The sequence below is a fragment of the Sus scrofa genome, chromosome 4, assembly GCF_000003025.6.
Source record: "Sus scrofa isolate TJ Tabasco breed Duroc chromosome 4, Sscrofa11.1, whole genome shotgun sequence".
NCBI lineage: Eukaryota > Metazoa > Chordata > Mammalia > Artiodactyla > Suidae > Sus > Sus scrofa.
In genome coordinates this window covers 95,090,406-95,107,940 of record NC_010446.5, presented here as the reverse complement: position 1 = coordinate 95,107,940, position 17,535 = coordinate 95,090,406, and the positions used below count along the sequence as shown (strand labels likewise).

Sequence of the window (17,535 nt, the reverse complement as noted above, 5' to 3'; positions counted from 1 at the left end):
TCGGTCTCTCTTCTTTTACGTTCCCTGGTCGGAATGTTCCTTGATGGCAAAGTGACCAGGAGAGAGTTGACTTGCATCTTAAGACCTATGGGTAATGCTTCTGGAGTGGGGAGTTTTATTTAGCAACTGCTTGAACTTGTGTACGGGGTCGGGAAGGAGGTGGAGCTGACCCCGATCGGGCTGTCGGAGAGTGGGGTGTGGGTGGTGCCCACTGCCACGCTGACGCCCCGGGCCTCCATCAGGGCAGACAGGAGCTGCTGCTGCTGCTGGCGCAGGGTGTCCGCGATGAGCAGGGGCAGGGAATTGAAGCTGGCCGTGAGATGCTCCAGCTTAGACTCCAGGCTGCCGATTTGTTTCTCCAGATCTTCACTCCGATCATTGAGTTCTGTGATTAAATCATACATGACGTTCTGCATCTGTTTGGGGAGACAGAGAGATGGGAGATAGGGAGATGACAGGTCATCACAGAGGAAGCTGTGATGGGAAAAATGAAATACTCCTCCAGATTACAACGAGACCAACTTCCACACCAGCTGTGTCTGTTCTGGCCAAGGACACAGAAGCAGTTTACTTTCTTGCAGACATGGAGGCTCAAATGGCACTTCTTTTTTTTTTTTATTTTGGTTGTTGTTGTTGTTGTTTTCTTAACACAAAAATAATGTGGGTTTTATTTATTTATTTATTTTAGGGCTGCATTAAGTTCCCAGGCTAGGGTTTGAATCAGAGCCACAGCAGCTGGCCTACGCCCCAGCCATAGCAATGTGGGATCTGAGCCATGTCTGTGACCTACACCACAGCTCAGGGCAACACCGGATCCTTAACCCACTGAGCAAGGCCAGGATCGAACCCACATCCTCATGTATACTAGTCAGATTCATTTCCACTGCTCCATAACGGGAACTCCAATGCATATGAATTATAAAAATATATTAGAAAATAAGTAGACTGTAAGAGAAGCAGCACTTTCTTCTTAAATAGAACAAATCTCTCAAGTGTCCTCATGTTCTTACCGCGCCCACCTCTCGGCTCACACATCATGGCAGATACTGGTTAAAGAGATGGGCGGCGGACAACACAATAGATTTGTCATTGGTAGGTCAGGGTTTGAAGACACGTCTGCAGCTCACTAATAAGTGCCTTCCCTCAGGCCACTTAACTTCTCTGAACCTTGGTTTCCTTAAAAATAGGAGGTAATAATAACTACATATAGTTACGAAGCCATTGCTCCCCTTACCCACTTTCAGCAGAGCAGCCAGAATGTATGATGTACGATGTAACTCACTCAGGCCAGGCCACCAGGGCCTCACTGAGGTTACAGCCCCTCTCTGGTCTGGTCAATGAAGGGGGCAGCCCCAAAGGGCACTCCACTTCTGGAGCTCCGTGGGTTTCCCAAGGCCTTTGTCAATCATATCACAGTTCAAACTCTCCCTCTGCCCCATCCTACCTCCATCACTGCCTGGCAGGCCCCTCCCCCCCAGTAAACCCCCTGCCTCAGTGCCACCTCTCAGGGTCCCAGGGACCTGCCTTGAGGTCGGTGCTCACCCCCCATGCGCCCATGGCTAACAGCCTCACTTCCTCTAGGCCTCCTGTTAAAAATCATCTTCCCCCCACATCCTTGTAAATATTACACCAAGTTCCCACTTCCATTCCTGATCCTACTGACACTGTTCAACTTCTTCTTTTTTTTTTTTTTTTTTTTTGGCTTTTTACGACCACACCTGAGGCATATGGAGATTCCTAGGCTAGGGGGTCAAATTGGAGCTTGGAGCTGCAGCTGCCAGCCTACATCACAGCCATAGAAATGCAGGATCCGAGCCGTGTCTGTGACCTGCACCACAGCTCACAGCAACGCGGGATCCTTCACCCACTGAGCGAGGCCGGGGATCAAATCTAAGTCCTCATGCATACTAGTTGAGTTCATTCCTCTGAGCCACAACGGGAACTCCTCAACTTTTTTTTATGTCACCTTCTAACACACTAGCTAATTTGCCATTTCTTCTGCATATTGTTGTTGCTTGTCATCTCCCACTAGAAGGAAAACTTCTCCAGGGCGGGGATTTTTACCTGTTGGGGTCACTGTGTCTCAAGGGCCTAAAACAACATATGGCACGTAGGAGATACTCAACTAATATATATTCTTTTCTCTCTAGGGCCCCACCTGCAGCATATGGGAGTTCCCAGGCTAGGGGCTGAATAGGAGCCACAGCTGCTGGCCTACCCCACAGTCACAGCAATGCCGGATCCGAGCTGCATCTGTGACCTTGCAGCAATGCCAGATCCTTAACCCAGTGAGCGAGGCCAGGGATCCAACCCACATCCTCACAAACACAATGTTAGGTTCTTAACCTGCTGAGCCACAGTGGAAACTCTCAACGAATATTTTTTAATGGAAAAATATACATAAATGTGCCTAGCAAGAGGGTCTGCCACACACGATCAGCAGTAAATGATGCTGCCAGACTAACGAATGGATAAAGTGCTGGCACAGGGGAAAATCACTGTGCCTTCCATCCCTTGGCCAACGCAGGAGTTTCACTGATGGAAAAGACCATTTTCGCCACAAATTATTTCCATATGCCCAGAAGATTTCTCAGGGTCTCTCATGGAAACTTGAGTGGCTGAAGGAAAGGCAAACAAGACTACCAAGGGGGCCCAGCCCAGGGCCTGCCTCTGTAGAGCAAGTGCTCAGTAAGCTTTTGTGAATGAACACTGAAGGAGGGTGTGAGAGCAGGGGAGCAAAAACGGGATGTCTCCAAGGGAACTGTAAATAAAATAAAACTTTAAAGTAATAAAATAAACATCTTCTGAGAGTTATCATAAAACCAGGTCAGAGCAGCATGAAACAAAGGGAGCTCGTGCCAAGTACACCATCTTCCATCTTCCATCCGCTCTTTGCCAGTGCTCCCTGTCTCCCTGAGAGACCTGCTGCTCATTCAGGCTGTCCCAACCTGAAACCTGGGTGTCACCCTCTCCCTTGGCTCTCAGGTTTCACAGGACAAAGTCCTGCCCACCCTATGTCTAATGAGCCCTCAAATTCAATTAATGTCATTGAGATGAAACCACTTTCACTCCAACCAATACCACCCAGCAGGCCGAGATGCATTTAGTAGAGTTGAGTCCCATGGTTTGGCCACCCCGGCGGCATATGGAAGTTCCTGGGTCAGGGACTGCCTCTAAGCCAGAGCTGCTGAGCCAGAGCTGTGACCTGCACCATAGCTGCAGCGACACAGGATCCCTTAACCCACTGCACTGGGCTGGGGATCCAAAGGGTGCCTCCACAGAGACAAGCCGGATCATTAACCCACTGTGCCATATTGGGAACTCCCAGACTCTACTCTTATCAGGCAACTTTCTGATTATAATTTGGCTTCCTGGGTTGGCTTGTAGAGCCCTTGTGATGGTCACATTTCTCCCTGAAAAGTAACAAATGACATCAACTTGGGAGTGAGATTCTTGAGAGACTTCATGCTCTCAGGTGGTCCCTGGCTGCAGTGACAGAGGTGCAGGGTGGTGGCAGCTTTGTAACCCCCCAACCCCCACCTCCAGGTGCTGTGGCTCCAGGGGCTTCTAGGCATCTGCCAGTGACACCCTGATCCTATTTCACCTGAAATTTCAAGTTATTCTTGGAAGATGCAGAAACCATTGGTGCCTGCAGGGGCCAAGGAAGTCGGCAATGAGATGAAAGAAAAAAAAAAAAAGAAAGTGAAGGTGGCAAACATGAGAAGCTGGAGAGGAGATGGGGGGAGGGAGGCTGAAAAGGTAGTAATACCTTCCCAGCTGATAACATGCCCCACCAGCAAATTGGCTGCAGCCCCAAAAGGAGCCACTGCAGAGGTGGAAAGAGGCAAGCTCCACCTTTGCAAGGGCAGGACTCTGCTCTGGTTGCCTGGGAGGAGAGGGGGACTTGAGAAATGAAAGCGCTTCTGCATTAATTAACATGCACAGAACCTCCTCAAGGTGCACCTTCTTCCCGGAATGCACAAAACCACGAAGCTATATGACCACAGGGGACCTCGACAAGCGCTGAACTGAGTCTGGGCCCTGAGTCTCGGCCCTAGCGCGGCAGCTCACCAACAGCCTGACCCTGGGGTGGTCTCTTTGCTCCTCTGGCTCTTGGTTTCCTCATCTATATCCCCCCCCTTTTTTTGGGTCTTTTTGCATATGGAGGTTCCCAGGCTAGGGGTTGAATTGGAGCTGTAGCCGCTGGCCTACACCAGAGCCACAGCAACTCGGGATCCGAGCCACGTCTTCGACCTACACCACAGCTCACGGCAATGCCGGATCCTTAACCCACTGAGCAAGGCCAGGGATTGAACCTTCAACCTCATGGTTCCTAGTTGGAGTCGTTAACCACTGCGCAACAATGGGAACTCCCCTCATCTATATTCCTAACCAGAACTTTCATGTGCAAAGCCAGTGTCTATCGTTCACAAAGCATTGTTAGAGATGATATCTTTAATCTTTCTTTTTTTTTTTTTTACATTTTAGGGCTGCACCTGCAGCATATGGAAGTTCCCAGGCTAGAGTCAAACAGGAGCTGTAGCCTCCAGCCTACAACACAGCCACAGCAACTCGGGATCCAAGCTGCATCTGAGACCTACACCACAGCTCATGGTAACGCTGGATCCTTAACCCCCTGAGTGAGGCCAGGGATCGAATTTGCATCCTCATGAATCCTAGTCGGGTTCGTTAACCATTGAGTCACGAAGGGAACTCTGGTACTAATTTATACTCCCACTAGCAGGGGGTGAATGTTCCAGTTGCTCCACATACTTAACGGCACTTGGTATTAATTGATTTTCAAATTTTTCCCCCTAGGGCTACACGCATGGCATATGGAAATTCCCAAGCTAGAGACTGAATCAGAGCTGCAGCTGCTGGCCTGTGCCACAGCCACAGCAACACCAGAAAGGAGCCTCATCTTTGACCTACATCACAGCTCCACGGCAATGCCGCATCCTTAACTCACTGAGCGAGGCCAGGGATTTAACCTGCATCTTCACAGATCCTTGTGGGCTCTTTATTGCTGAGCCACAATGGGAACTCTTAGAGATAACATCTTATTGGATCAGTTGAGCCCGGATGTGAGGAATGATTTTTACTTTCCAATGGGAGGCACTGAGACCAGCACAGAAAACCTCCCCTCCTTCCTGGCTGGTTCCACTATCCTATGAGAGCTCTTCAACAGAGCAAGGGCTATTTGGAAGCCACACCCCCTTTTTGTAATCTAGAGAGGACCAAAGGGCAGGGGTGGAAGGGGTGAGCTGGGAGGACATGCACAGAAAGAAAAGGGAGAGAACATGGCGTTATTGTCTCTCCTGTTCCTGTTGCTTGGTGACGGGAGGCCGGGGGAATGTGGACCGGTTGAAAGATGCTAGGTTGCTGCCAGGACCTTGGCTGAGCCTCCTGGGAGGACAGAGTTCACCTTCCTGGCAAGGCCCACCCACACCACCGCAGCCCTGCAGATTCCCTTAATCCTCTCCTTTGCATTTTTCTTTCCAGGCAACTCCCTTCCAGGTTATTGAGGTTTAGTTCTCTCTTTCCAATTCATGGAATTTTGTTTTGTTTATGTCTTTTTGGGGGGGGGCTACATCTGCAACATGTGAAGTCCCAGGCTAGGGACTGAACCTGCGCCGCAGCAGCAACCTAAGCCTAGGCAGTGACAATGCTGGATCCTTAAGTCACGAGGCCACTAGGGAACTTCAATTCACAGAGTTTTTGTTTGTTTGTTTTTTCTTCAACCAATCTTTTCTGCACAGGGCCCCATCTCTGTGAGAGGTGGTGGCTGGCACTGAAGAAATGCAGGCTTGAAAGCCCAGTTTGCCTGCTATTCCCAGGAGAACATCAGCCACAGCCTGTCCAGCCAGGTGAGGTGGTGGGTGGGGGGAAAGGAAATACAGCTACTTGTAAAAGAAATATCTAGGCTTGTTGAGCCATTCCTGTGCCTCCCAGCATGGCCTCCCAGCCATGTGTACCCTGTACAACCCTCCTCCTGGCCTCAGCTGATTGGTCCAAGGGTGGACACATGACCCAAACTGCCAATCATATCATCCCTTCTAAGAATTTAGAATTAAGACAATAGGAGGCCAATTTGTCTTTGTGGCAAGAGCTAGAACATGGATTTTCTGGGTAGATAGGGGCCAGCATGGTCTGCCATGGAGACAGGAGGCATGGAACGCTGTCGGGAGACAGGGGAGAGGAAGAAAGAGAGAACTGAAGCAGGCACTTGAACAGGAGAGAGGAGAGAGGGTGAGCAAATGCTTTCCGGGGTGAGGCCCACTTCTAGTTAGGTCCTTTCTGAAGTCTGACCACATGCCTGCCTTAGGTTCTGCCTGGAATGAGAACTCCTTGTATCCTTATAACAAACACCTCCCTTTTTTTCTACATATGGAAATTCCTGGGCCAGGGATCAAACCTGCACTACAGCAGTGACCACACCAGATCCTTAAGCTACGCCACCAGGGAACTCCCTAAACACTTCCATCTTAAAACCTCCTTCCAGTGGTGCTGATACTGGAACCCAAGACTGTTAAGCGATGCACCCAAGGCCCTGGGAGATTCCCTTTTGCACTTGGTGTTCCATTCTCATCCTCACCTCCTCCAGGCTCTCAGGAGCTGGGCACTCCACATCAGTGCCCTCTCCAAAGGCGTGCAGGCCTGTGGGCATCTCCCTACCCATGCCAGCCACGTATTCCCTGAGTGAAGTCCCCCAGGGGCTTGGGAGGCCCTTTCTTTGGCCTGATCCCTTCGTTGAACAAAGTGCCCCATACGTGGCCCAACAACTGGCAATTTCTCTGATCACACCCTCTTTTCAAAGGGGGCTTAATTTGCCTGTGACTGTTCCTCTTGCTTACCCAGGGGACATGTTCCATGATGATAATTGACATCAGCTGGAATGTTCTGCCAGCCTGGCCCTGGGTTATATGCTTGACATACAATTTCTATCAAGAGGCCATGAGGAGAAGGGGCTGAGGAGGGGTGCCTCTTTCTTCAGCAGTGCCTCCACTCAGCTCTGCCAGCGGGACAGCCTCCGGTTCTTTCACTCTGGAGATTTGCAAGAGGGGCTATTTCTTTACAGGATTATAGCAGTGCAGGGCCAGAGGCACAGAAGGACAGTGGGGCTTTCAAAGGAGGGCTCTCTTTTTTGGCATCTTAATGAGAAATAAAGAAATCCCCCCGACACACACCAATTTAGGGCCAGAAAAGCTGAGTGGTAAGGACTAGAGGATGCAGAAAAATGAGTTTCTGATCATAACAGGAAACCAGAAGGATCTTCCTAGGTGTGACCCGGGCAACAGCATTGCCATCGTCACCATTTGGCCTCAGTGTGCTTCACCCCCTGCAAACTCAAGCTCACCCTTCAGAGCCTTCAGTGTACAGACACTCAAGCAACACTGAAGAGACTATTAGGTCAGCTAATTAATTCCCAATGAAGACTAACCTGAATGACTGAGTTTAAAAACACATGCTGGGGAGTGTCCGTCGTGGCTCACCTGTAACGAATCCGACTAGTAACCATGAGGATGTGGGTTCGATCCCTGGTCTCCATCAGTGGGTTAAGGATCTGGCATTGCTATGAGCTCTGATGGGTGGTGTAGGTTGCAGAGGCGGCTTGGATCCCGTGTTGCTGTGGCTGTGGTGTAGGCTGGCACCTGCAGCTTTGATTTGAACCCTAGCCTGGGAACTTCCATATGCCACGGGTGTGGCCCTAAAAAGACCCCTCCCCCCAAAAAAACCCCACGAAAACACATGCCAGGTTTTAAAGCCCGGTTTTAAAAGTCAATAACACACACTCGTAAATTGCAAATCTCAAGAACTTGAACCTAGATTATTTTTTAACCAAGGAGGAGGTGGTCTTGGCTTTTCTGCTCCTGTCCTGTTCAGTTTGGCCACGGCCAGGTCTTCACAGCCACATCGGAGAAATTGAAATGCCAGCATCTGAGAACCCTTTCTGAGGGTTTTGGATTTTGCCACTCACCTTGGAAAGGTCCACCAGCGTGTTGGCTTGGTCGCTCAGCTTCCTCTGCTCCATCTTGACGCTCCTCAGTCTGCAGGAAAGAGTCATGACAGCCATACTCTTCAAGGGCATGCGGGGCTCGGCGCCACGCGCAGATTCCACCTCAATTCATCTGGTTTGGGAACCCAGCCCAGGACCTCGACCAGAAGAACAACTGACCAGAATCAAGGGCTTGGCAGGTCCCCAGAACAGCAAACGCTTGTCTCCATACGTGCTTGCCTTCAGTCAGTTTCCTCAGCACCCTCACAGCATCTCCCGGCTCCTATGCCTTTATCCAGGCTGCGCCTTCCACCTTCCAATGCCTGCCTCTCAGCCTTCAGGCTTTTCCCCAAACCTCCTTCATCCTCTACTTGAAAAAATCCACCATACTCCTAAAAGTCTTAGCTTGTAGAAAGCACTGACCACAATGTGTTCTGCTTCTGGTGGTCACGTGGTGCATGCGTGTATGCATGTGTGCGTGTGTGCTTGCTTGTGCATGTGTAATACGGACCTCATGCCAGCACCATGCTATCCCCTTGACATTATCTTCTTCAATTCTCACTGTGATCATTTTGAGAGAGATGGGTTATGGAGATGCCTGGTGGTATATAAAGTGTTTTCTTTTTATCTATTATTGCTCTTGTTATTATTTATTTTACAGTTTCAGCAGGGAAACTGCCAGCCAGTTCTCAGTCTGTGTAGACATACAGGGATACATCTCTCTACCTAGTGAAGAGTTATTTGAGTAGCCTCTCTTGCTTATGTAAATGTAAGACAAATAGGCAATTCATGCCTCAGAGAAGGTTATACTAACACCTGTTTTGTGATCAACTATGCTTTTCTTTCTTTCTTTTTTTTTTTTTTTTTTTTTTTTTTTTTTTTGCTATTTCTTGGGCCACTCCCGCAGCATATGGAGGTTCCCAGGCCAGGGGTCCAATCGGAGCTGTAGCCACCAGCCTACGCTAGAGCCACAGCAACACAGGATCCGAGCCGTGTCTGCAACCTACACCGCAGCTCATGGCAATGCCGGATCCTTAACCCACTGAGCAAGGGCAGGGACCGAACCCGCAACCTCATGGTTCCTAGTCGGATTCGTTAACCACTGTGCCACGACAGGAACTCCTCTTTTTTTTTTTTTTTAATGGCTGCACATGGAAGTTCCTGGGCTGGGGTTGAATTGGAGCCACAGCCGTGGCAACACCGGATCTGAGCCAAACCTGCAACCTACACTCAGCTCATGGCAATGCCAGATCCTTAACCCCCTGAGTGATGATCCTGCATCCTCACAGAGACTATGTCAGGTCCTTTACCCACTGAGCCACAACAGGAACTCCTCGACTATGCTTTTCCCTCCTAATTTCTCTATGTGGCACTCATAGGTCAATAGGAAGTATGGATATTTGCATAAGGTCAAGAAGCTCCAGGAAGCTAAGGGTTGAAAACCCTTCCTTTCGTGTAGACTATGCGAGCCCTCTGAGGGTCTTACTAATTTTCACCTTCCATAGCAGCCTGTCCAGTGTCTGGCCGTGGCAGGTGCAATCAAAGAATCCAAAGATGGATCTGAGTCCAGTTCACTGCCCCCAGTGCTTGCTGAGTGGAACAGAATGGATTTCTTCTGCTCCTCCAAGTATATGAGAAGATACTGACAGAACCCTGGGGAACCCACCACTTCTAATGCGGTCATCTGGTGGCTGAGCTGCTCGGCATACTCACTGGTGGATAGCTTGCAGGAACTTCCTCTGGTGCTTCCGGACTTTGGCGTGGTCAATCTTCTTTAGCAGCTTTGTGTGTTTATAGATTAGCCATGTTTCTCGGAGGACGTTGGCTGCAGCATTCTTGATCTAAGGAAGAGGAAATAAAGCAAGTTGCCCTCAAGTGAAATTTTCCCAGATTCATGTCACGTGGTTTTTGTGTATCTGCTGGTGTCGTCTACCTCATAAGGAAACATTCGGCGATGACCTCTGTCCTTAATCAATTCATGAACTCTCAGAAAGGCTGATTAAAATTCATCTCTTATTAATCCTGTACTGGACACAGTAGACTGGAGCCCGAAATTAAGGGGTGTTTTTGTTTCTTTCTTAATTATGCTAGGTCTGCCTCTCGACGGCTCGTGCTGAGGCTATGTTTAGACAGGCTGCATTACCAAGACCTGGGGGCCTGGGGCACACTTTGAATAGATAAATATGTACCATTGCTGCCCTTGGAGGCGGAGTTCCACGCTCTACGTGAGATTTCGATTTAGTGCACGTGGTACAGTTCTTGGATTCAGAGAGTAAACAGATTTCCTATCAGCTAGAGATTTTATTTGTTTATTTTAAAAAATTTAAAACAATTTTTATATATGTTTTTCGTTTTAGGGGCTGCACCCACAGCACATGGAAGTTCCCAGGCTAGGAACTGCCAGCCTCCACCACAGCCACAGCAACGTGGCTCTGAGCCACGTCCTTGACCCACACTGCAGCTCATGGCAACACCGGATCCTTAACGCACTAAGTGAGGCGAGGGATTAAACCCACATCCCCTCGTGGATACTGGTCAGGTTCATTACCATTGAGGTACAACAGGAACTCCCAATTTATACAAGTTTTAAAGGTCACTTTCCATTGACAGTTATTACAAAATATTGGCTCTATTCCCCATGTTGTACAATATATCCTTGAGCCTAAATAACATCCAGGTTCTTTTTTCTTTTTTTTTTTTTTTAAGGGCCGCCCCTCGGCATATGGAAGTTCCTGGGCTAGGGTTTGAATCGAAGCTACAGCTGCCAGCCTACACCACAGCCACAGCCACAGAAACGAGGGATCTACAGCTGCCGACCTACACCACAGCTCACGGCAACGCTGGATCCTTAACCCACTGAGTGAGGCCAGGGATCCAACCCAAATCCTCATGGATCCTAGTTGGGTTCATTAACTGCTGAGTCATGAAGGGAACTCTTTTTTTTTTTTTTTTTTTCAATCTTTTTTATCACCCAGTAGCTTTTATCACCCTCTCCCTGACCCCTCTATGGCCCCTCCCCCAACTCTGGGACCCGCTAGCTTGTTCTTGGTATCTATGAGTCTGCTGCTTTTTTCTTATATTCACTAGTTTCTGGTATTTTTTAAGATTCCCCATAGAAGTGATAATTGTACAGTATTTGCCAGTCTTTCTGGAGATTTTCAAAGGCCTCTTTGAGGAAGTATCTTCCCCACCCAATGGGATACAGGTATCAACAAATCCACTGTCTCTTTTCCCAAATGGCCGAGAACATTTACACGGCAAGTTTACATGTCAGTGTAATTGGCATAAAATGGAAAAAATTTCCAAGCAGTGTCGGAAAATCAGCGAAGATATTTCGGTGTGAAACCAGAGCTGCCTCACTCCCAGGGCTGGCTCCTTCACCGCACCGCAATCACACTTTTCAACAGATGACACTGTCATCTGTTGACATGGAAACCACTGATATCACCCAACTCGAGACGGAGCTGAGACATATCGATGGCATCCAGATGGCAGGGGACAAAGTTTTAATCCAAACACAGACATCTTCAGCAATTAGCAGCAAGAGTAAGAGGAAACTTTTTTTTTTTTTGCTTTTGAGGGCCGCCCCTGTGGTATATGGAAGTTCCTGGGCTAGGGGTCTCATCAGAGTCGTAGTCGCCAGCCTACACCACAGCCACAGCCATGCCAGATCCGAGCCGTGTCTGTGACCTACACCACAGCTCACAGCAGCACCGGATCCTTAACCCACTGAGTGAGGCCAGGGATTGAACCCGCAACCTCATGGTTCCTAGTCGGATTTGTTTCTACTGTGCCACGATGGGAACTCTGAGGAAACAGTTCTTCTTAAGCACACGCTAAATAGATTTTTGATTAACTGTTCCCCTTTCTGTCAGCCATGCAAATTGGCACAGGCCCACAGGCCCAGGGCCTGGAAGTAAGTAGGCCAGCCTCGTAGAAATGAGGTTACTAGCCAGAAAGGATTTTAATAAAATTGGAGAGTACAGGCCTGCTTCTTCAGACTGACATCAACAGATGGGATGTTGTTGAAACACTGAGACGTGTGGGAAGGCCTAGGAAACATTGTTTTGCAGGCTGATAACTTTTGTGTGTATGTTTTAAAAATTTATTACTAAGGCTGGATTATATTTTTCATTGGCGCTGAAATGATGTTTTAAAAGAACAGCTAGGTCTTCTCAGACATGTCTAAGTGACACAAATAGTGCTTTTGTTCGTTCAGTAAAAATCTACTGTGGAAATGGTTTTTAAATGACTTGGCGGCCCACCTCTGGGACGTTCCTGCCTGAGAGGAAGCAGGTGGTGGGGAGCAGAGGCTGGAGAGGGTGCGCGTCCAGGTGAGGCGTCCCCGGGAAGGGAGAGAGGGGATGGCCACCGGGGTTCCATCTGGGGGCCACAGTAGACATCAGCCTCCTGGCAAAGGAGGCGGCAGAGAAGGGAAGGCTTTCTCTCTGCCCAGCTCATGCTCCCGCCGCCCTTCTGTCAGGAAAAGGCAGCCTGGCAGGTGGTTTCTTCAGTTTCCCCAGGTGCATAGCCTCCAAGCAAAGCCTCCCAGAAGAACTGGGGTTGGGGAAAGGCTGCCCCAGCATTTTGGATGATCGGCAGAGCCCTGGTTACAGGGGTCTCCTCTTTGGAACACGGATAGAGTGCTAAATGTCACACCGATGAACTTTTTTTTTTTTTTTTGTCTGCACCCATGGCTTACGGAGGTTCCCAGGCGAGGGGTCCGATTGGAGCTACATCTGCCAGCCTACGCCCCAACCACCGCCATGCCAGATCCAAGCCATGTCTGTGACCTACACCACAGCTCATAACAACACTGGATCCTTAACCCACTGAATGGGGCCAGGGATCGAACCCTCGTCCTCATGAATACTAGTCGGTTCTGTTATCACTGAGCCATGGCGGGAACTCCCCTGATGAGCTTGTGCAGTCTCTGGGCGGGTATGGGACCAACACTTGAAGTTGGAAAGCCTGCAGTTGAATCCTTGTTCTGCCAGTTTAGGAGTATATGCTGAATTATAAGATGGGAAAAATAGGAGTTCCCGTCGTGGCACAGTGGTTAATGAATCTGACTAGGAACCATGAGGTTGTGGGTTCAATCCCTGGCCTTGCTCAGTGGGTTAAGGATCCGGCATTGCCATGAGCTGCAGTGTAGGTTGCAGACGCGGCTCGGATCCTGTGTTGCTGTGGCTCTGGCATAGGCCGGTGGCTACGGCTCCGATTCAACCCCTAGCCTGGGAACCTCCATATGCAGCAGGAGCGGCCCTAGAAAAGGCAAAAAGACAAAAAAAAAAAAAAAAAAAAAAGATGGGAAAAATAAATCCTTGCCTTAAGGGTTCTTACAAGGTCCAAAGGAGGCAATAAACGAGGAGGTGATGGGTGCTGAGGCTCCTGGTGAATATTTACCAGGTGCCAGTTGGCATATGGGTAAACTCATTTCATCTTCACAACAACCCTCTCAAGCAGGTACTAATAGTATCCCCATTTTCCAGATGAAGACACGAAGGCACAGACCAAGACCAGAAGGTTGTGATGACAAACTGAGTCACTGTGGATTTAAGCCTTTTATGAAAGCTCCGAGAGATAGGAGTTATCATCCTCTGGCCCCAACCCCCATTGACAAGATGAGGAAACAACAGCTTCAGAGACAGAACGTGATGGCCAGAATCCCACAGCCAGCTAACGGTAAAGTCCAAACAAGAGCCGGGTCCAAAAGGAGCAGGAGGTTTTCACGTGGTCTGAAGAAAGACCTGACGCGACGTCATCTCTACACAAACAACATTAGTTCCTCTTCTCCAGGATCAAGGAACTGGAAAGGACATTAGATTTGTTTTTAATCATCGTGGCCCTCACTTAGCAATAATGACAGAACAGGGAGTCCAGGTCCTGCACTTAACTTTAGCCCACAGAGAAGGTACTAAAATCCCAGCCCAGCCTGGGTAGCGGAGCGAGGCAGTCGCAGCATCTTTATGGGTTTGAACAGGAGGCCCCTGCGTATGTGGGAAAGTGAGGTTACATACAAGCCTTGGTGCTGCCTCTGAATTAATTGCCAGCAGAGAGCCTGGCACGAAGCTAAGGAGATCAATATCTGCGAGAGAGAAAGAAATAGGCTTTTAACTGCACTATGCTTTCCCCGGTCGACAGTAAATGCGATTGTGACCAGGTTCTCCCTCCAATTCACCTGGCTGATTGCTTTGAGCATCAGTGGGGTGGGAAGCAGTTGAGGGCGTGTGCCCCTCTGGGATTCACTGAGCTTCCATGGGGCTCCTAGGCACTGCTCCCTGATGAAGACTTGGGTACCCTGTGAGTGCTCCTGCGCGCAGGGGCACGAGGGCCAAAAGATGCTCTTGGGAGTGAGACTAGGAATAGGGTGAGTCAGGGAACTGGGAAGGACTGGGTAAGGCTGGCCACGATCTGATGAGCTCAGGAATGGTTGGAAGAGAGCTGTTTGTGCATGGAAAGCAGGCTATTTCATCCTCCAAACCCATAAGCATATAGCTGATTGTTTTCCGTGGGTCTATACATTCTCTCCCCAAAGGTGTATGCTTTCACCCCGATGGGGGCCAGAGAACGGGCCAACGATCTCTGTACTGCAGGGAGGGCTCTGAGATGCATGCACCTGGGCAAGGAGTCATCCAGCTAAGATCTTACAAATAATAACAGCTACCTTCACGGAGCTTACGAGGTGCCAGGCTCTATGCCAAACACTTTATGTTTACACTGTCCCTCTGGCCCTCAGAAAAACCCCACATGTGGATGAACTATTTCCGTCTTGAACCAGGTATGGAACCTCTCTGAGGACTCCATTTCCTCATTCGTTCCTTCCAAAATCATTTACAATGTCCTGGCGATAGGGCAGACACCGTTTCGGGGTGAGACTACAGAGATGCACAAACCAATAACATTTCTACCCTCATGGAGCTTCTAATCTTGTGGAGCCAGCGTGTACGTTGTAATATCGGATCAGGCACTAAGTGCGACCGAGAAAAACCACAGCACAGTAGGAGGCTACGGAGCGACACAGTGCTCTTGATCTGTGAAATGGGATCGTGGCATTGACTCGATGAGAAAGAATATACTTAAAACACTTAGCATAGGGGCCTGGCTGCACCACGGCTCGGTCCACGGTGGCTTTATGGATGTTCCTCCCCCCAACAAAGGTCAGCTGCTTTCCCACCTCCCGCAAAAGAAAATGTAAAACAGAGCACGTATGTCTGTTCCTCGAGCTCCTGGCCGTATTATCCAAGTCAACCGCGTGCTCTGGCCGCCTCGCCGCCAGGGTAACCTGCTCCTTGGTGGTACGGGGGAGGGGGGAGGCTGTGGCAGGAGGAACATGTGAGACTGGGTGAGAGGCACCCTTCTGGTGCGCCTGTGGTTCCAGCAGCCACAGGGGGCCCTGGGGGAGTCATTCCAGGAGCCCCACTGGTGGGCTCCCCGGGAAGAACTATTAACATGCTCATTATGCTGCCAGAAATCCTTTCCAGGGAAAGGGTGTTTCCACCTGGAGACCAGGCAGGGGAGGGAAGCAAGGAAGACGATCACGGGGTGTGACTTAAATTACTTCAAGACGTTCCAGAGGTTGAATTGGATGAATACATCTAAAGGGATGATAAAAATCACAATGGGAGAACCCTCTGGTCAGCCTTGTCGTCAGACACTTGACTGAAGATATCTGTTAGACGCAGGGCCATCCCCTCTTCCCCACCGCCTACCCCACTTCCCTCACCTTCACCGGCCACAGGCTCCCTGCTGGCTTCCTGCCTCTGCGTCTCTTTCATCCCCCTGCTTATACGCGCTCTCCTTCCTTCCCCCATCCTATGCCTTATGCCCTTGTCAGGTGCCTCCACCTGCCTCATCCACACTTAGAAATGGGGGCTCCACTGCAGTGGCTGGCAGGACCCTGGGGCGGGAAGCAGGAAGGGGTGCACTTTCGTGGTTCAAGGTTGGAGTCTGTAGTTCTTTCCCCATAGCAACGCCGTAATGAATCGCCGCTGAGTCCATTATGCTGCTATTAATGTGACGCTCAGCTAGTTTGGAGGTAAACTGGCTTTTCTTTCCAGCAGGCCTGGGACCCTAACCCCCACTCTGAGTTCCAAGGGACTGACTGTTTTGGAAAACCCATTGGGTTTTGGCTGGAGAGCCGCCTGCCCACTCGAGAACAAACAGCAGCCCTGGCTAGGACCCAGCTTGTTGCATGCGGCTGGGGGCCCACCCTTGCCCATGTCTGGGCCAGAGACGCTCACCCCTAAGAACCCTTCCAGCTCAAAAGCTCATAGTTCTTACGATTACTGTTAAAGAAAAAACTGCACCCAATCTGCCTGGGACAGAACTTCAGTGGGTAATATAATTTATACTCTCCTTCTGGGGAGAATTTAGTATTTCTGATAACTGCTTAATTGATTATCTGATAAGACCTGTTCTGGGAATCCACTCATGGACCCAGCAATTGTCGGTCAGGAGTCTAGTGCTCTTTAGCCAGACTTTCTGCATCTGGTACAACAATGACTATTGTCATCTTTTCTTATAAAAGACCTCCCTACTGTTGGTAAACCTTTGAATTAGCCTGCTGGGGAAAAAAAAATTAGCACTGATCAGTAGGTTTTAGGGGGTTACGAAAGGTTTTCAAGCAGGATGGTGATACGTGCAGAGCTAAGTCTTAGAGTCTAAGGAGATTCGCAAGGAAGCAGAGTACAGTATGACCCAGATAAGGGAGGGCCCAAGTGAGATGGGAAGGTAGAAAGCAATGGTGATGGCACAGGACTGAAGGGGTGGCTCTAAGTATGATAGGCAGAGGGCCTGGAGAGGCCGGGGTGCATAAATAGCCATGGCCAAGCCAAGTCAGCTTCTGAAGCAGCTGAGACCTGCTATGGGAACCAGAGCAGGAGTCTGAGATGCTGCTAAACTTTCCAGCCCGGAGACTACAAGAACCATGATGTTATTATGGGAACGATACGTGTTTGGTTTGGGTCGTACTCATTGATTTCATGGGCAAATGTACTTGGATGAAGTAATTGAGGCAGGGGACTCACTGGGGCGAGGAGAAGGAGGCGCAACCCTCAGCCAGGGGTACACACGCTGGAGATGTCTGCAGGCTTATGTGGGCGGTAGGTGTGGCAAACGGAACGTCTCCTGTCCCTGGTGCCTCTCATGCCAAGTGTGTCCATGGGGGGCCACCCTGCCCTTTAGAGAGGTGCTCTTTGAGGACAGGCAGTAAGTATGAGGGCAGGGACCTTGCTTATCTTGGGGTCCCCAGAACACAGGGTGTGGCATCCAGATGTGATGGACGTGTTTCGTTACATAAAACAGAGATGGGGACGGGTAGTGTTGAGTGGGAGAAAAGACAGGGGATCTAGTATCTTTTTAATAGTCTCTCTGTGTGTCATTTACACATATATATAAATACATATATATATAGCTGCACCTGCGGCATATGGAGGTTCCCAGGCTAGGGTCAAATTGGAGCTGCAGCTGCCGTCCTACGCCACAGCCACAGCCACAACCATGCCTGATCTGAGCCACCTCTGCAACCTACACCGCAG

The 17,535-nt window shown here is 49.6% G+C and overlaps 1 protein-coding gene across 6 annotated transcripts in view; it reads right to left on the bottom strand.

Annotated features, from left to right (window-relative positions):
* The window catches only part of KCNN3 (potassium calcium-activated channel subfamily N member 3), a 199,215-nt gene that overhangs the window by 4,905 nt on the left and 176,775 nt on the right, over positions 1-17,535 (bottom strand). For 5 of the 6 annotated variants that reach the window (XM_021088692.1, XM_021088691.1, NM_213985.1 and 2 more), the window contains 3 exon segments: positions 9,710-9,837; positions 7,979-8,048; positions 93-416 (listed from right to left, as the gene is read on the bottom strand). In XM_021088692.1, coding sequence (XP_020944351.1) covers positions 120-416; positions 7,979-8,048; positions 9,710-9,837 — 495 coding nt within the window. In that variant the 3' untranslated portion in view covers positions 93-119. 6 annotated transcript variants of the gene reach the window in all.